The following is a 27,982-nucleotide window of genomic DNA, read 5'->3' as shown; positions in this document are numbered from 1 at the left end:
GTAGGACTTAGTAAATGTGTTGTATGAGAAATTTGCTTGTAATGTAATTGGAATGAGTAAACAATTTCTATGTTAAAAATTACGAAGGCAGTGAAATGTTTAAACAAAATGTTCTCTGTTATGATGTCCTTCACAGTGCTGCAGCTTTCTGGTCACTGTTCTCTTTGGAGAAGAGAAACAGCTGTTTGACCTTTGCTGGAGAGCAAATAAAATGTTTCTAATAACTAATCAAGAGACGATATTTGAAAACTGTATATGGAGTATCTAGACTGAAAATGCTTTCAATTATGTGCTTGTTATGTGCATGATGGGCAATAAATGCTTCTTGCATCCACAGATGGCTACTTAGGAGATTAGTAGCTTCCCAGTAGGCAGTTAACAAGCTAACTCTGCTTATAGAACTCTTTAGACAATTAGTGCATGTTTTCTGTTTAACAATGTAATACATGTAATAAGTATTAATGCAGTTAAGTACCCTAATGTTTCCTACTACAAGATCCTAACCTGAGATCTTTCTGTTTTCTCTGCAACATTGGATAAATCATTTTCCCTCTTTGTATGTAATTTGTTGATAGGAAATTAGGATAATTAATCTTTTTCTCACAGGCTTGAGTGAAGTCACCTTCTTAATATTTGTGAGGTACTTGTATACTTCAGAATTGGGGATTTGAGAAAAGCCTTTTTGTAAATGTTTGTTGTTTTAATTACTTCCTGGTGGATTTATTCACATCTGCTTATTATTAGGATCAAGGCATTTGGTCCTGTTTGGATTTGTTTGTAGACATGAGTAATAGCAAGAAAAAGCAATCAGACCAAATTGATTTTGAGCTGCATTCTGGTTTTGACTAAGCTCAATTTATCACTTGCTAATTATAAGGCAAACTGCTGTTAGTCCCTCTGAATGCATATTATGTCAGTAAACAAGCATATAGGATAGCCTTTTACCCAGAATATTTTTCTGCTAACTTTCAGAAATCAAACATTCTATAAGCTTTGAGGGGAAGGAAAAAAAAAAGTATGGTGGAGTTCAGACATCCCTGTTAATTTGGCTGTGTTGCATATTCTTGTCAGCATTATTTCCTTTTCTTTAATAAGTAACTTCAGTGTGTTCAAAATAAGCTTCTTCATATTTGCAGGTAGAACTCTTCATGTCATTTTTTTTCCACAGGCCCTTCCTTTAAAATACCTTACCTTGCATTCAAAATCTAGGACTTCCTCTTGGCTGTTTTAATGCTAGCACAGGTCACCTGCCTGCAGGGAATGGCTGCCCTGAAGGCTGTGGCTGGCCCAGCCCCTTCCAAGGTTTTATTAGGATCTGTCTAGTAGATCTTCCCCTTTTATTAACTGTGCTCCTTCTGTTATGGCCTTACTAAGGCTTAAGTGTGCAAGGCCCTAGGCCATATCTTTAAAGAAAGTTTTGTTTCTTCTGCCTCTGGTGTGAGAACTTTGCTTTCCTGAAAGGCACAACTGCTGTGTTCTGAACTCTATAGAGCTTCTAGATAATTATTGGTGTCATTTTGCTACAGTTATTTAGCCATAAGATGAAGAGATCTATCTTGATCATTCTCAGCAGCATACAGCCTCTTACATTACATGAGAGGGAGAAGATGCTTCTGGAACTCCTTTTCCTAGAAATCTGAGAGTAGGGAGTAATCATGGAAGACGGACATGTGCCCTTCCATTATTAAAAAAAAGGTAATGATCTTTCTGACTTACAAGCAAGATTATTGAGGTTTCAGATTGCAGCGATCCATTCATCACAATTGGAAAAGTTATTCAGTCTCTGTTGGGGTTGTCTTAACCCTTGATCCAGAATTCTCTGGGTTTGGTGACTAGACCTCCTGGACTTCACTAGGTTTTGTGTTCAGGTTCCACTGCTTGTAGCGCGTTTGTGAAGATAACCTGTTTGAACTAAAGAGCAGCTGTCCTTTATTCCTGGAATAAGCTACTTGATGTAGTTCCAGGACTAGATGAATTTGATGGTCTGCTTTCTTGGAGCATTGTTTTATACAATCTACTGCTTTAAGCCGTGTGTTTGAGAAACTTAGCAAAAACACATCTTAAGAGCTTCTGCGCTTCTGTTCAGAAGCAGCTTATTTCCAGAGCTAACAAATTACAGATAAGAAGTGGAGTTAGTCTCAAATTGTTATATCCTGGCAGCAAAGCTTCCTGAAAACAGAAGTTTTGATGTGACAGAGTCTTAAGGCCCACATCCCACAAAGCAGACAAGGAGAGCTAAAGGAATGGATTGCGTTCCCAGAAGGAAACGCTGAGGGCTGTGCTCTGTATTGAGACAGGACTGATCTGGGTTTGCTGGGTAGCCTGGATGCTTGACTGCAGTGCTGCTGCTCTGAGTTTCCAGTGCATGGCATTCAGAGCAGGAATTTGGATTATCTAGTAGCCCTTATGGTAGCACAGATTTGTTGCTAGTTGTGTAACATTGCTCCACTGTGAGAGCTGTTATTTCAGTTGCGTTTCCAAGATGCTGAAGAGCAAAAGGTCAGGAATTTTTGTTCTAATGCAGCCTATTTTCCTTACATTTAAGGAAGGCCCAGCACAGCCTCCACAAGGAATTGTTCTTCAGAATCTGAGAAAGGGCCTGTGCATAAAAGTGGAGAAAGCACTGATGAAAACCAGGGGTAAGAAGATCTTTGTGTGTTTGTTATCTAGGGGATTATAGAGCTGACAGAAAGATGTCTAAATTGTTCATACTTTTCTGCTATCAGAAAGAAAACAGCTGGGAATATCCTAATAAATACTGTAAGAATCTTGAAACCTTACCTTGCTACAGAAATACCAGAGGTTGGTTTGAGAATATTTTATGTGCAGTAGGGATAGCTTGCGTATACATCTGTCCAGAGTGTTCCTCTGAGTGATTGATCACTGCTGTGGCGACAATGGGAACTTGATTTTAAAAAGGAATGAAGCAAGACTGATGCTCAACAACATTTTAATAAAATAAAAAAAAAAGTTCTGTGAACATAATTTGTTCTATGTAAAAGCAGGAAAGAAAGCTGTAAATGAAAAGTGCAAATGAAAAATTTGACCACGAATTCAAATAGCCAGACGCTTCACTGTTTTTCATACTATCACATCCCCATTTTCCATACGATACAAGTACACGTAGAATAATGTCTTGGTTTGAAACCTGATGGTAACCATCTTTCTGTAGAGACACCATTTACTGATTCTAGCTTTCTTAACAAATAGACATTTTAATATACAATAAACCAATTTTAATTTCCACAGATGAAAATTGGCTACTGTATGCTGCTATTGTCCTTGGTGCCTCAGTAACTTAGGCATATATATCTGCCTATTTTTTCAAGAAAATTAAAAAGGGAGAACAAATAAGTTCTCGATGTAATTCAGGTAGTATCCCATAACAAACTGGTGACAAAATTGGGGACTGGAGCTAGAATTTTCTTTCTCTGGTCCCTTAACAATGAAATCGCACTGATTATGTGTCAGAGGATACGCATTTGTGTTCTTCACCTGACAATGCTGACAATAATTTCTGTTAATAGTTTGTATTAACTATTAATAACTGCAATTTATTTTCCTTCTATCGATAAAAACCTGTTAGCGACATCAGTGTTGCAATGTGTGATCCAGATTTGGAGATGAGATCTCTGTTGATTGGTTTTGGTGTTCTAATTGGCTTAAGGTCCTAATTTGGTTTGTGGCTTGTTTCCTTTTTGAGACCAAATATGGTGATCCATGTGTGCGATGAAGCTAAAAACCTCAAAGAAGATTTTGTTTGTCCTCGAGACCTTCTGATTTCGGAAATGAAATACTTTGCTGAATATCTGTCAGTGGATGCCCAGCGCTGGGAAGAAGTGGATATTTCAGTGCACTGTGACGTTCACATCTTTGACTGGTTGATAAGATACGTTAAGAGGAACACTAAAGAACCTGAAGCTAATGAAATGCCTACTTTAGGTAAGAGAAAGCGTGTAGATCATTTGTTACAGGTTCATTATGTTCTGTACTAATGAAGATTAAGGTTTTTGATACAGTTCAGCCCCACTCTCTTTGTTTCTGACTGTTGCACTGAAGCTTGTCATTTGTTAGAAAAGTGTTGCAACAGAGATCCTCTGGTCATTATAGCAGATGTCTCTGATTTGTCAACACTGACAGTTTTGAGGAAACATCCTGATGGTTGAAGCAGTGAAAAAGGTCTGATATATTTTGGGATCTGGTGTTTTTAATTAAGATTCTTCAGACCTCTTCTGAACAAGAGCAGAGTGGTAGTTTTAAAATACTGATGACTGTTGGGGTTTGTTTTGTTTCCCCTCTGCTCCCCATGGGTACAATTGCAGTATTTGCTAAAATTCCAATGCAGTCTGATACAGTGGTAGAAGAACTTTTGCCTTTATGAATTTGAGCAAGTTTTTAATCTTTTTATGAGCCTTTGCTATCATTTTTTGTAAATATAAACAAATGCAAAGGTTATGTTAAGCAAAATCTCAGCTGGGTACGATGGCTACAGGTGGAAGTTAATCTTGTGTAATTATTTAGTCATTGTATCCCTATGAAGCCACCTTTTCCAGTTTTTAGAAATTCCAGTTTGTTATAGTTGTAGTCTGGCCACCTAAATGATAAACCAAAGATTTGTTTCTTAAGATGGAAAATGCTCTACATATTGGAAGATGGAATGACAGGTTGATTGGTAAATTAATACTTAAAATGGACACTAAATATGCAGAGGGAGGGATGTGATATGAAATTATCAAAAGAATTCCTGTAAAAAAAAAAAAACAAACCCACTCTTTTTTTCTTGCCTTTTAGAACCATCAAATGTCATATCAATTCTTATTTCTTCTGAGTTTTTGAAGATGGATTCATTAGTAAGTATTAAGAAAGATTCTCTGCCATAAGTGCACAGTGAATTACCAGGTGTCTAACAGCTTGTTTGTTATGCTTTGGCTGTTACATAAACAGATGAAGCAATGAGAACATGTTGAGATTTTACCACTTTTCGTATTCCATGCAGTAATGTAATATTTGCAGGATCTCAATGCAAGAAAACTTAGAGTGAGTTATTTCTAAATGTGCTAGTGGGATCTTGGATTTGCCTTCTGGTGACTGATCTGAGTAGCATCAGTATCTGATAGACTTTATAAAAGAATTACTAAATCAATGAACACCTTTGTTACATCCTTCTTGCACAAATGACACTTCTGCAGTTTGGGATCTGGTTGTCCAGCTGTCTATAAGTAATATCTATTCAGTTCTTAAAATGTTTGTCAAAAGTTCTGCTGTCGGGGTGCCCCACAATTAAATACACAGTAAACAAAACTGTTTAAGTTGGGATCCAGGCAATACTGTGTGTAATGTGTACGATGGTTCTCTTTTTACAAGCAATTGTTGAAGATGAAACATTCGTGGAGTTGTTTTCTGATCCGTAGAAACCTTTTGGAGGAGAATACCAAGTCAGTCACGTTAATTCAGAGTCTCCTTTAGACAAATCTGAGGCTTGTTTTTTATTTTTAAGTTGAACTGAAATACTTTTCTGAAACACCACACTTTTAAAAAAATAAAAATCTTGGAGCAATTAGTACATCTTTTGAGTTAGCTTTACCTAGAATTCCTTAAAATTATTTTCGATGTTTCTATTTTTCCTAGGTAGAAAAATGCATTCATTATTGCCACAAAAATATGAATGCTATTGTAGCCACGCCATGTAACATGAATTGTATCAATGCTAATCTTGTCACGCACATTGCTGATCTCTTCACGCACAATGAAGTGGAAGAACTAAAGGACAAGAGAGACAAATTTAAGAGGTAACTTTTTGCCCTGTAATACACTACTGCAGTGCTGTAGGGCTTTTGGATTATTTTTCAGAACAGCTAAGACACTATTAGTTTGAAGTAATATACACGCACACAAAATTGATATTCTCATATAATGTATCTTTAACACAGAATATCATGAAGTGACTTCAGAATTTTATATTAAAATTATGAACAACAGGAAAGAGCTTTTTATAGGAGATGAGCAAAAGGAAAGGCCACATGAGGAGTGTAACATGGACAAATTATTCATGCATTCTCACATGGGAGCCAGGATTAGGATAAGAAACCTTTTATGGGATGACATGCTCCTAATTCATAGAGAATGGTTTGGCTTCGGCATTCTGTGAACTCTGATGTTTGGACATAGAATTTAGGATGGTTGGAAGGCTGAATAGTTGTGATGGAATACTATTTCATACATAAGGACACCAGCTTAGTCAGTATCAAGATGAGGGCAGACTGACAGACAAGCAAGGTAGGAAGTATTTTAATCAGGAGGGATGAAGACATTATAACTTTTAGAATTGAAAGTTAAGTGTAATTTCACAATAGTATTCATTAATAGAAGGCCTTTTACTCAAGGTAGAGGCTGGCAGTTTATGTTGGCAAACAAAGAACATAGTAGAGGAAAAAAGGTATCTCTTTTCTCAAATCTTTGTAAAAAGAAGAGATGACTGTGTCAGGAACCCATTATCCAAACAGATTATTTTAAAGGAAAATCACATTAAAAGCTAAAGTCTGAAAGAAATATGGCGACTTTGCATTTCATCAGAATATTATTGTTAGTCTCACTGTGCATAAAACGATTTTCAGTTTTTTCTAATGTATAAGTTGTGTTGCTGTCATTAATAGTAAACTTTTCTGCAAGAAGATTGAGAGGCTGTTTGATCCAGAGTACCTAAATCCAGATTCTCGAGGCAATGCAGCAACATTATACAGGTATGGTCTTTTTATATTACTACTTCAGTTGGAAGGACAGTACCTGTATGTTGAAGTTCTGCTCTTACTCCAGTACTTTTTTCTTGATTTTTTTTCTTTTTTTAAATCTAGGTGTTGCTTATGTAAAAAGCTGCTAACTAAAGAAACAGAAAGAAGAATTCCTTGTGTACCAGGAAAAATCAACATCGACCAACATGGAAATATTGTCTATGTTCATATAAGGTAGTTAATATATATTATTTAAAAATATTCCTTCAACTATATGATTTTGGGTGATTTTAGAAAATACTACGTGTTTAGGAATTATCAGATACTTGCATTACAAAACAAAGTCATAGATATGTGAAGAGCAGTATGAATCATCTCACTTTCTTATATTATGAAGGAAAAAAAAACCCAAGAGTGATTATGTTGATGTGCTGCTGCATGGAAATGGAAAAACTAGAGCCACAATTACTGGGAGGGCTGTTTTGGGTTATACTGCCTTAAATAGAAAATACTCCGATAATTCTTTCATCAAAGAGTTTTAAGATATGTGTAGTTGATGACAAATTAAGTTAAAGGCTGCATTTTAGAAGATTTGTTATGGAGTGATAGATTTACCTCTGCCAGCAGAGAAATGCTAAAGATTATTTTCTAGACTGATTTTATACTGTCAAATCAAATACTCAGCCTGCTTAAAGACTGCTATAAATAAACTTTGCCAGTTGTTTTTCTGTTCTAAAGTATTTGTCAGAGGAGCTTCCAGGACCTATTCTGTATGTACGCCTTACTCTGGCACTCTGCCTTACTTACTTTGGCACAAATGTTTAATTCAATTCTGTCTGTTTGATCCGTGTTTGTGAACAGCTGGATTTTCTTCTTAATGAAGATTAGTGTGTGATCAGCTGCAGTTCCCTCCCTCCCCACAAGCCCCTTTTAAGGAAGTTAGTGGGGAAATTAGTAACAGGAGACCTTTCTCATCAGACCTATTCAGTTCGGACCAACCAAAACACAGTTCAGTGTCAGCTCCCAAGGTAATATGTACTTAGTGTTACCTCCCATGAGTAATTCCAGGGTGTGAATCAAGTTCTGCCTCACAGTCTAAATAGAACCAAACCTTGCGACCCTGTCCTGACATATTAGGATCATTGGTGATTAGCCACATAAAATTCATTAATTGTATTACTTCACTTAAGCTGACCTTATGTAGCTGCTATGCAATTCCCAGCATATAAATGTACACAGTTTTAAAGTTTCTCAGAGGATTATTTAGGTTCTAATTATTTGCCTTGTGGTACTTGTGACTGCTTTTCTACACGGAATCCATTTACTGTTCCTTAAGTGAAGTGACAAAGGGCACTAATGAATTCAGGCTTATGAGCTAATACGAGCCTATCTTTAATGATTTAAAAATAGGTTTATATTTATTGGTCTTCTCACGATGCCTAGAACTAACTTCCAGTTAGAAGTACTGCTTGCTTAGTCTAGGTTAGAGATATATAGATAGATATATATATAAAAAAATAAAAAAACCAGTTTAGGCCAGGGCTTAAAATTGTGGGAAAACAGTATCTGCTCTTTCTGAAGATAGCATGCACCAGTGCAAGTTCTGTATTCTCTTTTGAATTCTGAAGAGACATGTGTCATGTTATCACCAGGAAGGATTTTTTTTGAGACTAGAAGTCTCAGATACATATATTCATCAGAAAGACATGGGTTTATATTTTCAAACTTTAATTCTTAACTAATTGCTGTTGCATTGCAAATATATAGAAACATGTTAAGTTGGCTTTTAAAGTAAATAGAATGGCAGTACGCTTCTGTTACACAATGTATTACTTTAAAGACAGAAAACAACAATATGACTGAACTTGTTTGCATGTGCATATTTTGATTTCCTCTAGTCTGTGTATTGGGTTTTCCTCTGTTTATGGTTCTCCTGATTTCCAGAAGGCTTAATATTTATCTTAGCTTATAAATTTGCAGTATGTGGAGCTTGAGATGAATCAAGCTGCAATTCTTTGTTATTACTAAGGTTAGGATGTTGTGAAAGAATACAGGTTCTTCTGTCATGGTCTGAATTTGGTAATGATTGTCCCACGTTGTATCCTTCCTGTTCTTAAACTCTTCTGTAGGCTTTTCACCAGTGGAACATGTGGTGTTCTGCTCCTTTTCCACCTCGCTTTTCTGGCAGCAGGATCAAATTAGAGTTACGACTCCACATGCAACCTGACCTTTTGCTTTTTCAGAGACAAAACCTGGGAAGTCCACGAGTACTTAATTGGCCTTCATGAGGAATTGAAATCTTGGCGGGATGTTTATTGGCGACTTTGGGGGACTGTCAATTGGTTGACCTGCTCAAGATGTAACCAGGTTAGTATAATTTCACTTTCACTTTTTTGTCTGTAGAAGGCTCATTGTGGGTGACTTTTGAGGGGCGAGGCAGGGATTAAAGCAGTTTGGAAAATATATGGCCATAAAGCTTGGTATACATTCTTTATAGTGCAAAATTTTGATGTCCATAGGTAGTCTCACCTCTCATTATCTCTTTTTATTCTAATGTAGTCCTTCCTGTGTACTGAATTCTCCCATTGCCAGTACCATTCGCAGCCAGTTCTCTATCCAGGTGTAGCAAGTGCTCTGGGCTCGACTGGGACAGGAGTATATCCCTGTTGTAACCAAAAAGTACTTCGATTTGATCCTACAACCCTTCCAAAGGTACTTCAATACTAGCTCACTTTTAAAAGAGCATAACACATGGTGGGGGGACGACAATGTGTTATGAAAATAGATCTTTTCCAAAATAAGGATTGTAACTTGTTGCGGTGTCCCGAGGCAGGCTAGGACCTTGGGGCACAGAGTTCAAAAGTTGAACTTTTGTTATTGTACTTGCTGAAATTGGTTCTTCCTCTTAACTCAAATATTTGATCTTGTGTGTCTATGTGTTGCAGGGCTGCAAAGTGAGGGATCACATGGTTGATTTGCCTTCAGGAAATGAAGATGGGGATGCTTTGCCGTCTCAGACTACTAAAATATTGAATGATCTGCTCCATCATAGAGATGTTATTGTTGTTCCTTTCACTAAGGATGAGAATAGGTAAGAACACTTCCACGTGTGCATGTTACATTTGATTTCTCTGCCATTTTAAAATGGGTGATGTTGGACCTTTTGAAAGGTAACTTATTTTGTTTAGTTGGAAACTGGGAAGAGAAGAACAACTACTTTTTCCTTCTGCATTTCAAGCAGGCATTTAGTCATTGAACCTCCATAAGCATTCACTCCTATCTTTGTCTTTCAATGGATTGTTATCAAAATATTATGTGACTGGCTTGGAGGTCTTTCTTCTCTTGATATGTGATGAGTAAAGAAAGACTGATTCTAAAGTTGTGAAACAGAAAAATTTATTTTTGTTTTCACATCTTTCTCTTTAAGTGATTCTGGTATTGGGCTCTGTGATGAAAAAGGCGTTGAATGTGATGTGCTTGTAGAACCAAATACACCATGGGGTCCCAAAACTGGAGAAATCAATGCTGTGAGTAACTGCTGATGTTTTTTCCGCTCTTCTTTCTGATAATGAAGATTCTTAGAAGGGTACTTTGAAGAATTCATTAGACGACTTTTATTAAAAAACAAACCCCATACGTTGTTGGAGGAAGTAGCCCACTGCTGAGCTTTGCAGGGTAGCATAGGTACAAAATATCTGGTTGGTGAAAAGGCAACACTCTTACCAAGTCTGCCAGAAATATTTATGTAAAGCAGAAGCCATTCTCCATAGGTCTGTGCTTTTCAGCCTGTTTTTTAAACTGATATTTAAGGATCCAGTCATACTTTCAAATATCTCACGTGACAAATATTTAAATAATTGCCACCTTCATTTTGTCATATGATGTATTTGGATATGTCCACGTGACTTTTGCAAGCCCATAAATGAAGAACAGTAACTTGGATTGTAGTTTCTTTTTTGTATTCCCCACCCACCGCCTCCCTGCCAAGATGTGAAAGATTTTACTTTCCAGAACTATGATGCGTGTATGTTGCTATGTGTACGTCAGGTCAACAGAGATACTTTCTAAGGCAAGTTTAAGGAGACTGTTTCTAATGCTATTTCTGATTTAAAGAGAGCTTTTATACAAAGATAAATTTCTTGAAATTCTGCACCCATCATGGAACTTCTGGTAACTCAGTGGTCCTGACAGTAGCACAATGCTGATGATTCCATGAGAATTTCAAACAAAGTGTCAGAAGCTCTTCTGCGATAAATGTTTAAATTTAAACTCCATAACGATCTGTTGCGTAACTGCTCCCCCTGTCCTGGACTGCTTTTTTGATTAAAATCAGCTGTAAATATTTTCAGTGCTAAGGTGAGGGAAATGAAAATGTGTCTCAAAATTCACTGTGTTTAATTGATCAGTGGTTCACAGCCTGTTTGCACACTTTAGTTGTTCCACCAAAATTTCTAGTTCAAGATGAGTAGGTCTTCTAGGAGTTCCTGATGCAGACTGTCATGCTATAGCATACCATTCCCTTTTATAGAATTCCACTCACATTTTTTTTCTAATTATTTTTAGTTCTTTAACTTATACCTTTCTCTCTCTTTTTGTGACTATAGTTTCTTTCTCTGAAGAACTGGACTTTACAGCTGGTGAGTAAAATACTGTGTTCATAATTTTAAATATTTGATCTTCTGCTCTAACAGAGAACTAACTTTTGATTTTTGTCTTATTTTCTAATTAATTTGGTGGAAAATGTATTTTCTTTTGCTTTAATTTGGAGGTTGCAGTATAGCAACACTTTTTACAAGAAAGTATAAAGTATGTGTGAAGTACTACTTTGGCCTGAATAAAAATTAAAAATTCCTTTTAAATGTTATTATAAAGGGCAACAAACAATAGACTAGTCGTGTACACATCAGTTCTTAATAATTCATTAGGCTGACAGAAATGTAACTCATCAAAATCAGAGTTTTTGAGTGTCTGTCTCTCTGATGGCTTGTCTGAGATGCTTCATGTCTTTATGCTGCTGCTTCATTGCAAAAAGCTTTTACTGGGGTTGAGGGCCTAGACAAATGCAGAGGATGGGGATTTCTTCCAGCAGCATAGGATGTCACATGATTTACATTTTTTCTTTTTAAATGTAAATGCTAGAGAGCAGCAGTTTACTTCTGTCACTCTCGATGATTTGTGCTGCAGTCCGATGTTCCTAGTGTCCTACATTAAAACTGTTCCTGTTGCAAACTTTTTGAACTTGCAGTCCATTCGGGGCTTCGTAATTTCTCGTGCGTTACTAGGCACTCGTTATCACTTTAAAAAAAAAAAAAGATGTGTATATATTCAAACAATGTAAACATCGCTTTCCATAATATTTTCATCATCCTGTGCTGATCAGTTAGGAACTATTTGTTGTGACCCCATCTATTGCAGTATTGAAGCCAGTGGTTTATTATGAAGTACAAGAGAGAGAAGGGGGGGAAAAAATTAGGTATTAGGGTGAGTTCACCAAAAAAGCCAACCAGATACTCCAGACGAATTTGCAATATATTATTAATGTAGTTAGCCCAGGTGTACAGAATCTGTGTGTATTTTTAGTGGACTGCAATATGCATGCTTTGTGGTACTTATTTACTGAGTATCTCAGCAATTTCAGGCAGTTTGCAAGATGCAGCAAGCCTCAATAGAACTGTTAATAAACTTGAGGTTTCCTCTATTCTTAGATTATGTGGCTAGCTCAGATATTTGTTACCATAACATAGATTGTCTTATTAATTAGAAAAATAATATATCCAGCAATACATTGGATACTAAACACTGAATCATACAATGATATAGGTTGGAAGAGATCTCTGGTGGTCATCTTGATATATATTTCCTCCCAGTCTAAAAGCAGGGCCAACTTCAAAATTAGATTCAACCTCAAAGCCTATATCACTTTGCTCAGGGTCATATCCCATCAAATCTCTGAAGGTGGAGATTTAACAGCCTCTCTGGGCAACCTCTTACAATGTTTGACCACTTGAAAGAAACATGAATAAAAATATTTATCAAAACATTCTAAGCAAAGATTTGAAGTTATTTTCTTGACGTTTGAGAATCGTGTCCTCAGACTTAGCTGCACACAGTTGTGTTACTAAGATATGGAGCTAGATTTGAAGACAACTCCTTCAGGACAGATCTAATGTATCATTTAATAGGAATCAAGCCTCACTTGTAATCTATGGCACTCTCCTCCTCTTGATTAGAAACAGCAGTCATTGTTATCTGAAGAAGAGGAGTATACCACTGGCTCAGAGGTCACAGAGGATGAAGTGGGAGATGAAGAAGAAGTATGCAGAAAACCAGGTACAACAACAGTCTCTACAATCATCCTTGCTGTAATTTAGAGATAGGGATTCAAGGCAGCAGAATTCTTTAAGAAATTTTAAACATTAGCAATTTTTAAAATAAAAAAATATGCTATTTGAATTTTATTTCTAGTTTTTCTGTGTTTAGATACAAGTTACCCCACTGCTCAGTGCCATCAAAAATCACTGACAAACAAGGAAAGCCACAACTATTTACGTCTGAGATTTCCTGCAAAACACACTCTTGATTAACTTTGAGGACGGACTATCAAATTACTTTTATGAAGTTTTGCGTAGATAACTGTTGGAAGAAAAGGCAGTAGCTACACAACTCTCTTTTTGCATCTTTTTTTTTTGCAAGATATTCTTCTGATTACGTAGTGGAATGACTAGTGAATGGGGCTAGAATTGTGTCTGCATTGAAGATAAGCTCTATATGCTCTAAAAGGATTTTTGTGGGTGGTTTGTTTGTTTGTTGTTTTTTTGGTGTTTTTCCTTTTTTTGGTGTTGTTTTTAATATGATAAGGGGTTTAGGAACATGGAAAGCCAAAAAGCAGCTTCTCTTTTCCACCCTAGTAATGAGTTGTTTGAACAGAGGCAATTCTTTGTTCTTTTTGTCTTGACTGAAAGGGATTGGAGTGTACCAGTTTGGTTTTTTGTTTGGGTTTTTTTGTGGTTTGTTTTGTTTTGGTTTTTTTTTTTAATTTTTTGTAGTTTGACTTTCAACTTGTTTGCTGATATCACTCAGAGCTTGTTGATTGAATTAATATGGTCAAGTTGTAGCTTGTATGTGCACTCACTTTCAATTTTACAACAGAAAAGTTGTGCAGTTACATGTAACCACTCTACATTTTAAATATGTACTTGAGTTCATGTACGCTTCTCATAGAAAAAGTGTTTGAGTCATCTGTGTGTATTAGTATGCCTTCAACACTAACAAAGGGAAAAGACCACGTTCATTTACTCTGTTTGTGAAGGAATAGAGGGGAAAAAATTCTTTTGTAGCTCTGTAGTTGAGAAGTTCCAAGTATCTGTGATGGTATGAGTAGATATTTCTTCAATTAGCAGGGAGAAAGGAGAAATTAAAGAAATCCTACAAGCACCCAAAGAAATTGGTTTCTTCACCTAGTGTTCAGAAAAAGGAGAAGCTATCTGACAAGGTAAAATCAGAGCTGTGAAACTAGTCTCTCTGGGTTGAATAATGTGGAATTCTCTTAAGTTTTGGACTTGATCTTAACGCATACTTCATGTGGTTTTCTTTCTTTGATAGTCAAGTTCCCGTGATGCATCTCCATTCGTGTAAGTGATTTTCAAAGTCCTTGAGAACATATTGTAGTATATCCCTTTTTGTAATCTGTTACTGATAACATTGTGTGCATCTTTCTTTTCTAACCAGTGTGAGTATGCAGCAGAACAAATGGGATGCCTCCAGGTCACTAAGATTCAATCAAGATGCTCAAAGAGAAGATGGTCCGTTCTTGCATGAGTTTAGCTTTCATAAAGTTAATATTACACAAAGAAAATTAACCTTTCTTATATGAAATGGCTAATTTTCTTAAACTATAGCTACTTAGAAACCTTTAGGTTGAATTTAATCTCAGAGATAGCAATGCTTTTTTTTTGTGTTGGGTTTTTTTTAATATAGTTGCGCCTCGTGTGGAAGAGAACGGATTTCAACTAGGCTAATTGTTAGGAATCAGCTGTATACAAACCACACTGCAATCTCAGGCTCTTCCAAACTCTACAAAAACATTCATCCAGCTAAGAACTCCTTCTGAAAATGTTACTTTAGGATTTGATTGGCACTTATTAGCAATCTCATCTGTGCTACAGGAGAAAGTGTCTGAGGCAGGAAAATGGCAAGAAAATCCACCATATAAATCTCTATATTGTAGTTTTGTACACAGCTTGAAAAATAAATGGGCAGCATTGGGCCTACTGACTGGGAAAATATTGGAAAGGAGTTCCAAGTTTTCCAGGGAAAAAGAAAAAATGCATTATATGTGTTTGTTATGTTTATGTTCTTTATTTAGAATGTCAGCACATAACCTACAGAAATTATAGTTGTGTCATCTGATGACTATATAAGTATGCAAATAATTTTTCCTGCATCCCTGTGCTGTTTGTTGTCTATGCAGATAAACAGAGCTCAACATTCACTTCTGTCTCTTTCCCAGTCTTTCTGACTAAAAATATTCAGAATTCTGTTCATTTCTTCCACCTTTTTTAATCTCTTCTGAGACTCTGGTGTATTTTTGCTGTTTTGAAAACCTCTGCCTCAAAACCATTCCCATAGATTTTGATCTCAGTATAATGCCTCAGGCTGATTCTGGTATCTGCAAAGAACGCTGCCGAAGCTCCATTGTGCATCAGGATGTAGGATCTTGGTTGTTCAAGATTTTTATGTGAGCTGAAAAGAAAGCTAATTTTACAAATAGAATATCACTAAAGTGTGCATCTCATTCTTCTCTCTTTGTGTTCAGTAGCAAGGAAAATGTCTGTTCTAAACGTTCTTTCTTATTTCTGACAGATCAGAGAAGAATGTCTGAGATTACAGGGCACTTAATAAAGATGAGACTAGGAGACCTTGATCGAGTCAAGTCAAAAGACAGCAAAGAAGTAAGATTTGTCCTGTCACAACATAGTGTTTACAGAATTGATGTGAGCCTTGGTAACAAAAAAAAAAAAGAGTAACACAAGTGAAAATACTATCTATTCAACACTTAAGCTAAAGAACTGAATTTTATCAATCTCCATTTTGTTCCCAGCATGATTTTTTGAGCAAAATAGTCTAAAATAATATTTAAAGTTCACTGCCTTTGAAAAACTGGGCATGGAAAATAGAATGGGTTTAAAAGGTTTCAGTACTGGGTTATGATAATGAAACAAAGCATGCCATGGGTTCTGCTGAATATTTGTGGGTTTTATGAAGAGTCACTGGAATAATGTCAAAACTTGATTTTTTTTTTCTTTTTTTTCTGGATTCCAGTATGCAGGAGGCATTTATTCTAGACTTGAAGCTCAGATAAAGGCCTCAGCGCAGGTCAGTGCACGACAAAACAACACTGAGAAGAATGCCAGGTAAGATATTAAAATAAAAGGAAAGAGCAGAATATGGATTTCAGGGATAGGTGGGTTTTGTTTAAAGAAAAACATGCCTCATTTCATATACTTTTTTGCATCAACATCCCTTCCAGCAGGTTAACTGTGTATTATGTGAAAGCTTCCTTTGTCAAATTAAACTAGAGCTAAGAGAATGAAACTCTTGTTCCCTAGAAGAGCTGCTTTGTAGCTTCTATGGTGGCAGGTTTGCTGCTGCTCCAATATAATTTTCTGTGAAATTATGGATAACTGGAAAATCGTTAGCCAAGATTTGTTGGCCGCCTCCTGAAAACAAACAAACAAAAAAAAACCTGCACCAAAAACCTATATTACTGCCCATTGGTCTTCTACACCTTAAATGGATAAAACAAAAATGAACTGAGAAGCTGGCACACTGTGTGCGGCTGTAGAGCCTAGAACTGGTTGTAGTCTGGCCAGCAGGTGAGCCTCTTGAGCTGAGGTTTATGATGGAGTTGCTGACAAACCTTTAAGGGATGGGCTGGAAGCTTCAAATATGTTGTCAAAGGAATTTTGCACAGGTCTTATTGCTGTCCAAAAAATGTACATGACTTAACTTCTTTTGAAATGACCAATTCTACAGAAATAATCTGACATCACAGTTCTTTCAGTTGTGTACCGTTTTGTGTGAATATGTAGTTTGTGGGTACAGGTATCCTGGCAGAAAGGCAAATTTCTCAATAATAGATTTTGAGAGTGAGATTTCCCACCCCCCTTCTCTTAGAAGACACTTTAGCATGAAAGTAATTTCAAAAAAATATCATACTAGAAAGCTGACTGAACAATAATTTACAATTCTGGCAGTAATAATATACATATATTTCTTATGTGTTCTTAATCCAGGTCAAAATCCCGTTTTGGTCAAGGCCGTCCAACATAACAGCTTGTGAAAAAACTTTAGTCAGAATTCATTACTGCTTCCTGAAACTGTACTGCACTCTGATGTACGGAGAATGCACATCTCTGAAGGCTTTCCAGTGACTTATTTATTACTTTAAGCCTTGTAGATTATTTTGTGCGATAAATGAATGCAAATCCAATAAGGTCTGTACTTATTTTAATTGTAAATACACTATTTCTTAAATTTAAATTTAATTGCTTTTTTAGGCTATTGTGTTAAGTTGCATAGAAAATATTTTATAAATCTACAAAGTTAAATTATTAGACTAACTTTATTTATGGGGAAGACATAAATATGCCTTTTAGTATGCTAGAAATACTGAAAAGGAAAAAGCAAGACTACTGAATTCTGAGTACAGTCAGCAGCATTAACACAAGTCGCCTATATTGTGTAGTATTTGATGGTACGTTTTAGGTCAGTCCTCTGGGGATTTGCATTTAAAGTCTGTGACAATACCTGTGACTTTAGACTAGTTTAAGCAAAATTTTAATGCGGTTCTGAGGCTTCCTTCTGTATATCACACAACTCCCATTGATGTGAAGGTGGGTAGCAGGTAGAGACTAGACCTCCAAAGATTACGGTAAATGCCATGATGATGCAGTATTGCATCTTACACGTGAAAAATGCTTGCTTTACTTGTACATGAGATGAATACTCATTCCCATTCCATATCTGACTCCTCTTGCACAACAGAGTGGTTTGTTCCCTTCTGATATCCAGACCTTAGGATGCAAAGCAGTTCTATCTCTTAATGATGCTATGCCGCTAACTTGCTGAGCAGATATGCTATTAATTCTGCGTCTTTCAACGCAGATGAATCATTATGAAGATTTGTGCATGTAGGTCTTCTGGGTCTAGTTACTTTCTGAAACCTGCCTGAATACTACTGTTTAGAAGTCAGATGCACTTTCAAGTTCTGTATTTGGAGCAATAGAATACAAGTTTGTCTACATGTAAAATCCAGGGCTACCAAAATGAAATAACTTGCTTAGAAAATAAGTTGCGTATTAGCAAAGAAAATGGCAATAATAATGGCTGAATTCAAGTAAACACGTTCTGACTTTTTGAAACAGGTAGAAAGAGTGCTCAGGGAAAGCTTATTCCAGGCCACGACTGTACAATAAATTGTGAGTTTGGAATTAAGTCAGCAAGATCCTGGATGGGGAGGGTGGGGTGGGGTAAAGGGGAGAGTGATCATTGTTTAAATGCACTCTTCTCTCCATTCAGGCTTTTTTTGGTCTTGTTTCTTGAGGATTTTCAGTAGGTTTTAGAAGACTAGGATGGCAATACTTGAAAATACTGCTTTTAAGGTGGAAGATTTTTATTGAAACAATTAAAAATGAATGTTGTTGATTGTGTGTTTTGTCCAATGCTATAGCAAATTTGGAGCCTGATGAAACCACCAGGCAAAACTGTGGATTTCAGTGGCTTTGATTTCAGGCAGGAGTGCTTTAATCTGTATCAAATAAATAAGGCTTTATTAATGCCTCAGGCCTGTTTGCAAGTAGTAATGCAGTTTTAAACACTTACAGTAAACACTGGAAAACTGATTGTTGTTTATTGAAAAGAGGGAGCATTATAAAATCCACTGGGTACGAGAATGCAGTAGAATAAGTGTTTTGCTACAATTTTGTGACTTCTAATAGAGGATTGTTCCAAATTCCCATGGTAAACTTTGTTATGAAAGTTGCAGGCTGCATGTACGTGTGTTTAGTTTTCCTAGAACTACTGACTAGAAGAGAAGGGAAAATTCCGCTGGTTTTGTTCTATGGGAAAGTGCCAGTTCTACGTGCCAGTATTGTTCAAAAATATTTTTGAGCATAGAAAAATAACATACATGATGTACAGTCTTATCTTTTTTCCCCCCTTGCCAACCAGCTTGAATTTTTATCTTGTATTACTTTTGAAATTTTGTCTTGGTTTAATGGAAATAAATGTTATTGATTTAAGAAGTGTGTGAGTTTTTAATAGATATTTGTAAGAACTAAGTGCGTAAATGTTGTGTTGATGATCTCAGTCATGCTTCTGTATTTGTGATTAAATTGCAGCATCATGGTACAGACTTTTTATATGTCAAGAACAGGATATAGTTGAATGCAGAGCTACTCCAAATCTACAAGAACTTAAAAGAATTTTTATCTGCGTTGAGTTTTGAAGCTGGATTAAAAGTTCATGAGTGAGCTGCCCTACAAATGACCCAAGTATGCAAAATGTCAGACTAAGCTATGTTAAAAACATGTTTAACTTTGCCTTCCACTGCCACAGTGCTGATCATACCATTTAAACAGTCTGTTAGTTCTAAGAATAGGATTAGTTTCCATGATTCTGTTTCTGGAAATTGCTATATGGATGTCCTGTATATGCGCGGTTGGTATCCTGGGAAGGCTATAGCGTACGTCCTGCTGTCACGTGTGTTTAAACTCACTTGCTGCACTGTCCAGAAATCTTGGAGAAAAGGCCAGAATTTTAAATTCAGCCACAATAATGGCTTCAGGAGAAAAAGAGGACGTGTTAGGAGAAATACGGACATAGGGTTGCCCCATTCTGTAAACACAGAACTACGAATAGCACGGGCATATTTGATGTGACTGAGAGGTCTCTTCTCTTTGCCAGAAGGGAATTGATTTTAAAAATATTATTTTCCTGTTCTTGGGTGTACAAACATATACTGTATTGTGTTGGGAAACTGCTCCTGTGCTTGAGCCATTACGTGAAGGTTCCTGCTTCCATTTAGGCACCTCTCTCTCCACTGCAGGCAAGTATAAAATCTTAAGTTGTTATTGATGTCCGAGAGCAATGCATATATAGACAAATACTGAAGACATTCCTCCTGCAGCTGCTCGTGGTGAAATCTAATCTGTATGAACTGTACCACTGTGTTCTGAGTTTGTTCTATTTCCTAATAATTAGGAAGTAAAGATGACGGCACTCAAGTTAAATTTATGTTACTGCAGGAGTAGATTTACTGTTGAATCCCCTCCTGGCTGTGTCTATAAATAAAACCAGCCAAAGACTTTTCCAGGCTTGAGCCAAGTGACAGCACAGCATGGCTGTGTCCCCGAGGTTACTGTCTCTTCCTGTCTTTGAGCATCATGATGGTGGAGGTTGATGGAACCATCAGCCAGTCTGAGGGCTACAGCAACTGACACAAAATTGCACAGGGCTGCATGAGCCCCTCTACTTCGGGAATGACAGGGGCTTTGGATGCTAATTTGATAGGTGCTGCTGCTGTTGAAAGTGCAGCAGCATCAGTTTGGGGAGGACTATGCACTTCCACAGAGCCCTCAGTAGATGCCTGTTGCTTGTCAGTCTGGTGTGGGAGAGATGTCTTGCTGTGTTCTGTTGTGCCCTGCATGCTTAGCAAGCAACCCTGTCCTCTGTGACTTAGCTGGATACTGGGCTGATATGTTCTGGTTAATGGTGTTCAATGGCAATTGAAGATATTACTGTTTCCACCCACCCCTCCCTTGCTGGGTTGTATTCCTGCCTGTTCTGTAGCTTGTTTGGTGTTACAAAGGATGTCACCTTAAATACATGTCTCTATCCTCCTCTTTTCCTGTATGCTAAGTGTAGAAAACAAATGAACTTCATCTGACCTCTCTTTTGGGCCTCATTCCAGTATGGGACGCAGGTGGCGATGGCTGAGACTGTCACGATGCTTCTCTTTGGGCTTGGGGTGCTGATCCCTGAGAATAACAACCGAGCGGGAAGAATCCTGCAGCCTTGGACTAGGTCCCTCCCAGCTAAACAGCTGTCACAGCTTATAAAAAGCAAATAACGGCATTGTGCTGCATCTGACCAGCAGTTTTCATTCTACGCCTGCCTGTAGGTGAACTTTAACATAATTTGGTTTTGCACTGGGTTTGTGCATGCTAATGGCCTACCTCCTTCAGCTTCTAGGCCGCCTCCCCATAGATAATGAGGGACATCCTTCTGGAGTTTTATTCTCTAAGGTCTCACGCCACTACTCCTTACTGAGCTTCCAGCTCTCTGGGATACTTCTTGCTAACAGAGGTCCCAGAAGACATTGAAGCTGCTTTGCCTTCACGGTGATTTGGAATATCCAAAAGTAGATCTTTGTTAGTGTGTTAGGATTCCAGCACATAAATATTTCCAGTGGTCAAGAGGATTGGTTGCTGGAAGAACTTTTTGGTATAGATATCAGCTTATGTAGCCTCTGGCCTGGCTATGATAACACAAAGGTATGCGATGCTGTTCAGTGAACAAGATGAGGAGACTTCTCTTCCTTTTTCTTCTTCCCAGAAGGTGTGTTGTGTGCAGATCTGTCTTCTGTATTTTGCCACGTAACCTTGCTGAGGCCTGGCCATCATGGACAAAGGGAATAATCAAGCAGGGGAGGAACAATAACTCTCTGAGATTTGGCTCTGGTAATAATGCTGTTGAATGCATAATCGTGGCTGGATGTGGCCTTTATTCAAAAGAGGTGATGCCCATGATTGAACTTCTTTTAATATTTTTTTTAATTGTTTCTGCTTGAATCGTTCCCACATTTCCATTTCAATTATTTAAGGCTACAGAAACATAATTTTATTTTTAGTTGTTATATGCAATTTTATTATGTTTTGTATTTTCAGTCAAACTATAGTAATTACTTTAGTATCCATAGTGACAAAACATGCTAGCACAAACATGAAAAGACCTTGGTCTGGCAGCAGTTTCCTTACTGCGTAATCAGTTGCTCCTTTGAATTAAAGGTATATTTACCTCCAAATGATTGAAATCAAACTGCATGATTAGCTGTATCATTTCTAGTCTTTGCAAATTCTCTGCAAGATTTTAGTGTCTTCCCCCCCTCCCCCAGGAAACTTCACTGAAGTAAAATGTTTTAACTGCCTGCTAAACCTATTTTCAATGTATACTATCTGTAAAATACAAGGCATGCTTCAGACGTGTCTGCTTTCATTGCATCAAATAGTAGCTACTGTTTTCACAACAGGAATTCTGTACTTATTCCTTGTGGAACTGAGTTATGAGAAAATACGCTGCCATCGTTATGAGATCAAAAAGGCCGACGCTGGTCCCTTTGCCTTTTGACACCCCATGTAGTTTTCTTTCCCAGGGAATATGTAGGTTTCTCTCATATTGATCAAGACATCTTGCTAATTTATTTATTCTCATCTCTATGTTGAGTATTAAAATAAAAATAGACTTTTTGTGCTGTAACACAGACAGTGATATTTCCTTGTTGGTTTCTTTTTATTGCCCAAAAGGGACTTTGATCTCACAAACTGAAAATGATAAGCATGTTATATAGTTTGTGGATTGCTGTCAAAGGCTTATTCCAGTCTTTTGCCTTGTTCTCACTGAAGCATTTGTCAAGATAACACTAACTTATGGCAAATGAAATGATTCTTTACAAGTACAGTATATGAGAAATGACCATCTGGTTTTGCCTTCAGTAGGATTCTGCAGTGCTCATGGCGCTTTCTAGACCTCTGGTTTTTGCTTTGGTTGGTTGGGTCATGTTCCTCTGTCTTGATGCACAAAGTAAGTAGCGTCATTTTTATAAATGCTTTTGAGTCTATTCCTGCTTTTACTGAAATTAAACAAAATTAAATTTATTAATAGAAATCACAATCCTTGAAGTTTAAAATACATTGATCTGTTGACTAATAACATCTAAACAAACAATCTTCTTGGCGCCCATGGAAGCGGTCTGTGGACTTTCAAGGGCTCAGTGATCGCAAGTTGGAAACTACTGGTCTTGTATGTACAGTGGGTTTTTACAAGTTATCTTTAAACTTTTTTGGGTTTGGTTATTTTATGTCTGCAGCAGACATGAAATAAAATACCAAGGCTTAAGCTGAATCTGAGGATGTATAGTTTTGAAGTTGGGATCAATTGAATTCTTTGCTGCTGCTATTCTGCTAAATTAGACTGTTGTAGTTACCAGTTTTACATCTGGTATTCATTGTGGTGCTTTGGTGTATTGAGAAGAGGGCTTCCAGAAAGAGAAAACCGTGCCATCCGTTAGCTGAGTCTGGGAGAAGGAAGAGTGTCTGCGCGCCTAAGCTTGCGATCATAATAAAACATTGGTCCTTCAGCCTTCCTGGAGAATCTTTACAACAGTGAAAACACTCAAGTGTCTTTCCTTTGTTTCTGATAGCTCCAGAGAATCACCAGGAATGGCTGAGGGAAATTTTTTATTTGTGAAAAAAGCAACAAGAGTTTTTATTGAATTATTGAATTCCCTTTAGTCAACAGCGATGTAACGTTCCAAGGTTCCAGGTTTTTATCTTTTTCAGTAGCCCAGAACCCTGCTTGCCAAAGTAGGCTTTTGAATACTTGGAGGCAGCAAATTAGACCCATAACCAGCAGCTGCTGACTGTGGAAGTATTCTCTGGGGTTTGTCCAGTTACTTGTGTAGAAATCTATCCACTGCTCACTTATAAATGAGATCCTGCAGCATGGTGCAAATATGGAGGCAAAAATTGCCCACTACTTTTACCAGCTATCGCTTTGAGCGTACAGTGAGGATGGCAAGGAGAAGAGTGGTGACAACCTTAGCATTGGTGCAAACCCACGTAAGACCACAAAAATTGCACAGGTATCCATAAGGGCAGAGACTGCACTATGGCAGCTTTGCTGAGTAATTCTGGTCAGGGAAGGAGGAAAAAATCTGCTGCATTTCTGAATTTCTGTGTGTATAGTTTGTAGATCTAGAAAAAAAAATTGTTGCTTTTTATCACACAGAGAAAATGCAGGGAGAGGTCACTGAGGTACAATAAACCACTTATAAAAACCCCTTTTCAGGAAAAAAAGGATACTTCAAAAGTGCCAACTGCTAGAAAAGTTTAAGGAAAGTAAATTTCAGGTAAATGTCAATGTGCCTTTACCCTAATCTCTTAGATTTTTGCTAACATTTCAGTGGTAAATAGCTTTGTGTTTACAGTTTTCTTGGGAGTAGGAAAACATTTGCAAGGTCAGGGTACAAAAGTAGTTTCGATTATGATTCCCACCAATGTTTCATCAGGAAATTAACAATGCAGATTTATCACTGTTGGGCAATAAAGCCCAAGTTTCAATTTGGTCAGGGTATAAAGGAAGGACAATTCTGTAGCTAGGCATTTTCACATCTGTTTTTGATAGCTGCTTTTTAAGTTGTGAAGTCTTTTATTGTAAATATTTCTTGGGGCAAGGATAGATTGGGTCCAAGACACCAATGTTTACCTACTCCATGTAACGTATTGTTTTAAACCCTGAAAATTATGTCAAGGTGCCACCATGATAAATGTCTTTCAGCTTAATTTGAACTAGTGTGTGTATCTGGTTTTAAATAGCATAAGCTTTTTTACCTTGTACTATTTCTGTAAATAGTCCCTCTGTGTCGTTTGTACATGACTTTTCCTTCTCTTTTTAGAAACCACAACTATAGATTGTGACACCACACCCGAACCACTTGCGCTGCCCAGCCTTTTGGATGAGTATGCAGGTAAAATCATGATTCTATCCTAGAATCTGAGTGTCTCCCTAACATGTATAGTACTTTAATGCTTTGCATAGTCGATGTATTTTATAATGAATCTGTATTATTAATTGATTTACAATAGTCTTCATGGCTGGATGTAGCAGCTGCCTACATGGCATACTGCTTAGAAAAAAATGAATATAAAACCCAAAATTCCCTGATCCAAGGATCTTGCTGTCTGAATAGACAGAGCAGGCAAAGGGAAAGGAAACGAATACAGAAAAATTGATGTTTACAGTTCACCTTGCCCAGTCAGCCCACAAGAGCCTATCTCTTCCTTCCCTCCTACATCAGAAGGAACCACTGCCTCCACAGCCCCTCTTTGCTTCTGGAGCCTGCTCTGCTTCAGACTGGAGCCTCTCTGAAAGCCCTTTTTTTTATTTTGTTGGGGCAGTAGGGAGAGCAGATGGGGTGCAGAAGAACAGGCAGGCTTGCAGTACAGGGATCAACGCTGGTCACTCAATCTATTTGCATTTTCTAGTCTAGTTTTCTTTGTTAGTGTAGCGCACTCTGTATTATTGTGATGATTATTTAATTTGTGCAACCTGACAGGGTTAACATTACCCCCACATTTTCTATGCTTCCTTAGCCTGGCTGGCAAAGTATGACTGTGCCTTGGAGACAAAAATCCCGCACAGGGAAAGTACAGTGACTGTAAGAGAGCATAGTGCAGAAGAAGAGTAGGCAGTACTATTTTTTTTTAATTTATTTGCACTACAAATGCAGTACAGAGGATAACTCTATCCTCCTTTCCTCCCACTGCTAACCAGAGAGATTACTGTTGTTACATAACAGGTGGGGCTTAGAGGCCTGCAGTCAGGATTTGACTTGCCTAACAGATAGACAGTGATCTCACAAGGCAAAGTCTAGGCTGTGGCCAAAGTGTTCCTTTCAGGACATGTGGCAACCCTTAGGATCCCATGGAAACGCATGCCAGGCCCATGCTGACTATCCACAGGCAATATTCATTGCTTCTAGCTTTCAGCAAGACACAGAAAACAGGTATGATATGGAGCAGTGTTGTTTTCTAGCCACTGTTGAAACATTTCTTTCAAAGCTGTAAGGGCATAGCTGCCGCATCTGACTCTTGTACGAAGATAGAAAGGAAAAGAATCGCCTTTCACCCTGATTCCTCTTCATTTAATTTTAAGCAACTAACATGAAGTCTGGCCCTTTGCGTGCATCATATGTATGAGTGTACCTGCTGACCTATCTGTAATGAATAAGAGGGACAACCAGCTTCAATTATTCCCAGTGCTTCCTTTTTCTTAGGCTCTATTTGCTGGACATAATACTATTTCTTAGGCAGCTGCTTGATATTTCTTGTCTGAATATATCCAACTCTGGATGCAGGATTAGATTTATCAGCAGGCAAAGACAGATTTTGTTTTCCTAGAACGTTTTCTTTCCACAGCTTCCACACCACACACTGAATAGTGAGATACCACACAACACGGTGCACCTGGGACACAGCCCAGTTGTTCTGTGCTTACTGCCACATGACTGGACTTTCTCCTTACATGTAACTACAGTCCAGTGCCTTTGGCCTGGTAGCTGACAGCATTCCAGACACTCCCTGCCATTGGAAAAGATGAGGTTCCCTTCCTTTAGGAACTTAAAGACCAAAACCACAAGTCTGCATGTGGAAATTAGAGATGGGGCTGTTACAGAAAGGATTTACCAGCCTCAATTAGCAGTGATGGAGGACAAAAATGATGGAGTAAGAACAAAACACAGCTAGCAAGTTTTCTGAAAGTCATGGAAAATATTTGGGGTGTTCAGGAAAGATTTTGAAGGGGAGAGGGGATTATGGTTTGCAATCCAGATAGTATGTTCCATGAGAACATATAAGAATTATTTCATAAACACAAATATCTTGATAATATGAGTAAGGTAACTTTAATCTATTTAATAACATTGCCAATAGCAGCACACTGGATGGTCTAAAAGGAGAACTTTCAAACACGGATTTGGTGTTAAACCAAGCAAGCAGTATACTCACTGCTGAAATGATAGTGAGTCTAATATGAATAGTGATAATTACAAATAACAAGTTTGAATATTTTTAAGACAATAGTTCCTAAATGCATAGTTGTAGAAAATCAAGTTCAAATTGATTCAAAGGTTGCACTGGTTTGTGTATCGGTGTTTTATACCTATAGGAACAGGTTAAAGGAGGAGCTGTGCACTTACCATTCTGTACCAACATCAAAATTTAAACAACCACAAGCCTGAAGCCAGCTTCACACTGGATTCTACCTGCTTGATAGATTCAAATAAGAGAGGTGAAATGCCCTTGTGTTTGGAGAATACTGGAACTTGTCCCATGCAGCCCTGATTAGCCTCTCGCTGATTTTGGTTACATTCCCTGCCTCTGATTACACTATGATTACATTTTCACACTAACTGTGAAAAAAGTTTTGCAGCATTAAGCTATTTCCAGACAACGGTGGAAAGTTAGGTTTAAATTATGCCAAGCTTTTTAATTCTGGACACATTGTTACAGAGTGGGAATATATTGGGAAAAGTAGGTTTGTGTGGTTTTAAAACCATACCAATATACTAGTGCACACTACTTAATGGGACTTTAACAAATCTCATCATTCAGTTGAAAATGCCGAAATAATGTAACCAAAGGTAACCAGTAATCTTGTTTTTTCAATACATGTGAAATAAACCTATGGATTTCTTTTTTCAATTAGCAATCTAGTTTGTGACACTTTCTTTTACAGGTGATATAGAATGGATTACAAATATCCCACCCAATGTAAATTTGAAATTAAGAGAGTATCTCTTCCCCGAACATTTATCATATGTGGAGCTAGTATATCATTCTGGATCTAATAATGCAACAGTGAGGACTCAGAAGCCACTGGATGTTGAGTCTATTGAGGTATTCTTTTCACTGCATGTAAAACCTAGATATAAAGGTTTTCTTGACAGGTGGAAAAAAAAGTAGCACTAAGACATAAATTTTAATTGTTCTCTCAGGATACAGGTTGGTATTTCAAAAAAGTGACTCAGAACAGCGTAGACTTCAGTATCTACCTCTCAGTAATATCTGCTAAATGTCTTCAATTTCCTATAACTGTAAACCTACCTGGCATCTGACAGTCAGACAGGTTCTTTCCTAATCGTGTATTGTCACTTGTAATGAAAGTTGTAAATACGCAGTCATGATAGGTGTCACTTTTCTTAAAACTTATCTCTCAGTAACATGAATTATTTCATCAAAGTAAGGTTGACTAGTTATAATTTGGTAGAAGGCAATCCTTAATCATATGAGTATTTATACAAGTGCTTAACTGCACGCATGAATAGATCCATTCGGCTCTGTTGGTTGATGCACAAAAGGACAGGTCCTTCTTCCTAGGCTGTTCTTGCTCTGTAGGACTACCAGGAATCTATAAAG

At 37.4% G+C, this 27,982-nt stretch overlaps 1 protein-coding gene across 6 annotated transcripts in view; it reads left to right on the top strand.

Moving 5' to 3' along the window:
- SANBR (SANT and BTB domain regulator of CSR) overlaps nucleotides 1–19,001 on the top strand; it is a 28,212-nt gene extending 9,211 nt beyond the window's left edge. For 2 of the 6 annotated variants that reach the window (XM_054822524.1, XM_054822522.1), the window contains 18 exons: nucleotides 2,546–2,639; nucleotides 3,704–3,942; nucleotides 4,792–4,850; nucleotides 5,629–5,789; nucleotides 6,654–6,740; nucleotides 6,852–6,962; nucleotides 8,972–9,095; nucleotides 9,288–9,440; nucleotides 9,674–9,819; nucleotides 10,156–10,255; nucleotides 11,333–11,365; nucleotides 12,959–13,058; nucleotides 14,126–14,220; nucleotides 14,331–14,359; nucleotides 14,457–14,530; nucleotides 15,591–15,679; nucleotides 16,050–16,141; nucleotides 17,024–19,001. In XM_054822524.1, coding sequence (XP_054678499.1) covers nucleotides 3,711–3,942; nucleotides 4,792–4,850; nucleotides 5,629–5,789; nucleotides 6,654–6,740; nucleotides 6,852–6,962; nucleotides 8,972–9,095; nucleotides 9,288–9,440; nucleotides 9,674–9,819; nucleotides 10,156–10,255; nucleotides 11,333–11,365; nucleotides 12,959–13,058; nucleotides 14,126–14,220; nucleotides 14,331–14,359; nucleotides 14,457–14,530; nucleotides 15,591–15,679; nucleotides 16,050–16,141; nucleotides 17,024–17,060 — 1,722 coding nt within the window. In that variant the 5' untranslated portion in view covers nucleotides 2,546–2,639; nucleotides 3,704–3,710 and the 3' untranslated portion in view covers nucleotides 17,061–19,001. Of the gene's footprint in view, nucleotides 1–2,545; nucleotides 2,640–3,703; nucleotides 3,943–4,791; nucleotides 4,851–5,628; nucleotides 5,790–6,653; nucleotides 6,963–8,971; nucleotides 9,096–9,287; nucleotides 9,441–9,673; nucleotides 9,820–10,155; nucleotides 10,256–11,332; nucleotides 11,366–12,958; nucleotides 13,059–14,125; nucleotides 14,221–14,330; nucleotides 14,360–14,456; nucleotides 14,531–15,590; nucleotides 15,680–16,049; nucleotides 16,142–17,023 lie in introns of those variants that run through there. The other 4 variants (XM_054822521.1, XM_054822520.1, XR_008576675.1 and 1 more) reach the window with 3 other exon arrangements.
- The last annotated feature ends 8,981 nt before the right edge of the window (nucleotides 19,002–27,982 follow it).

This window comes from Grus americana, chromosome 3 (assembly GCF_028858705.1).
Source record: "Grus americana isolate bGruAme1 chromosome 3, bGruAme1.mat, whole genome shotgun sequence".
Lineage (NCBI taxonomy): Eukaryota > Metazoa > Chordata > Aves > Gruiformes > Gruidae > Grus > Grus americana.
The sequence above is the reverse complement of the archived record's forward strand: the minus strand, read 5'-3'. Positions and strand labels throughout refer to the sequence as shown.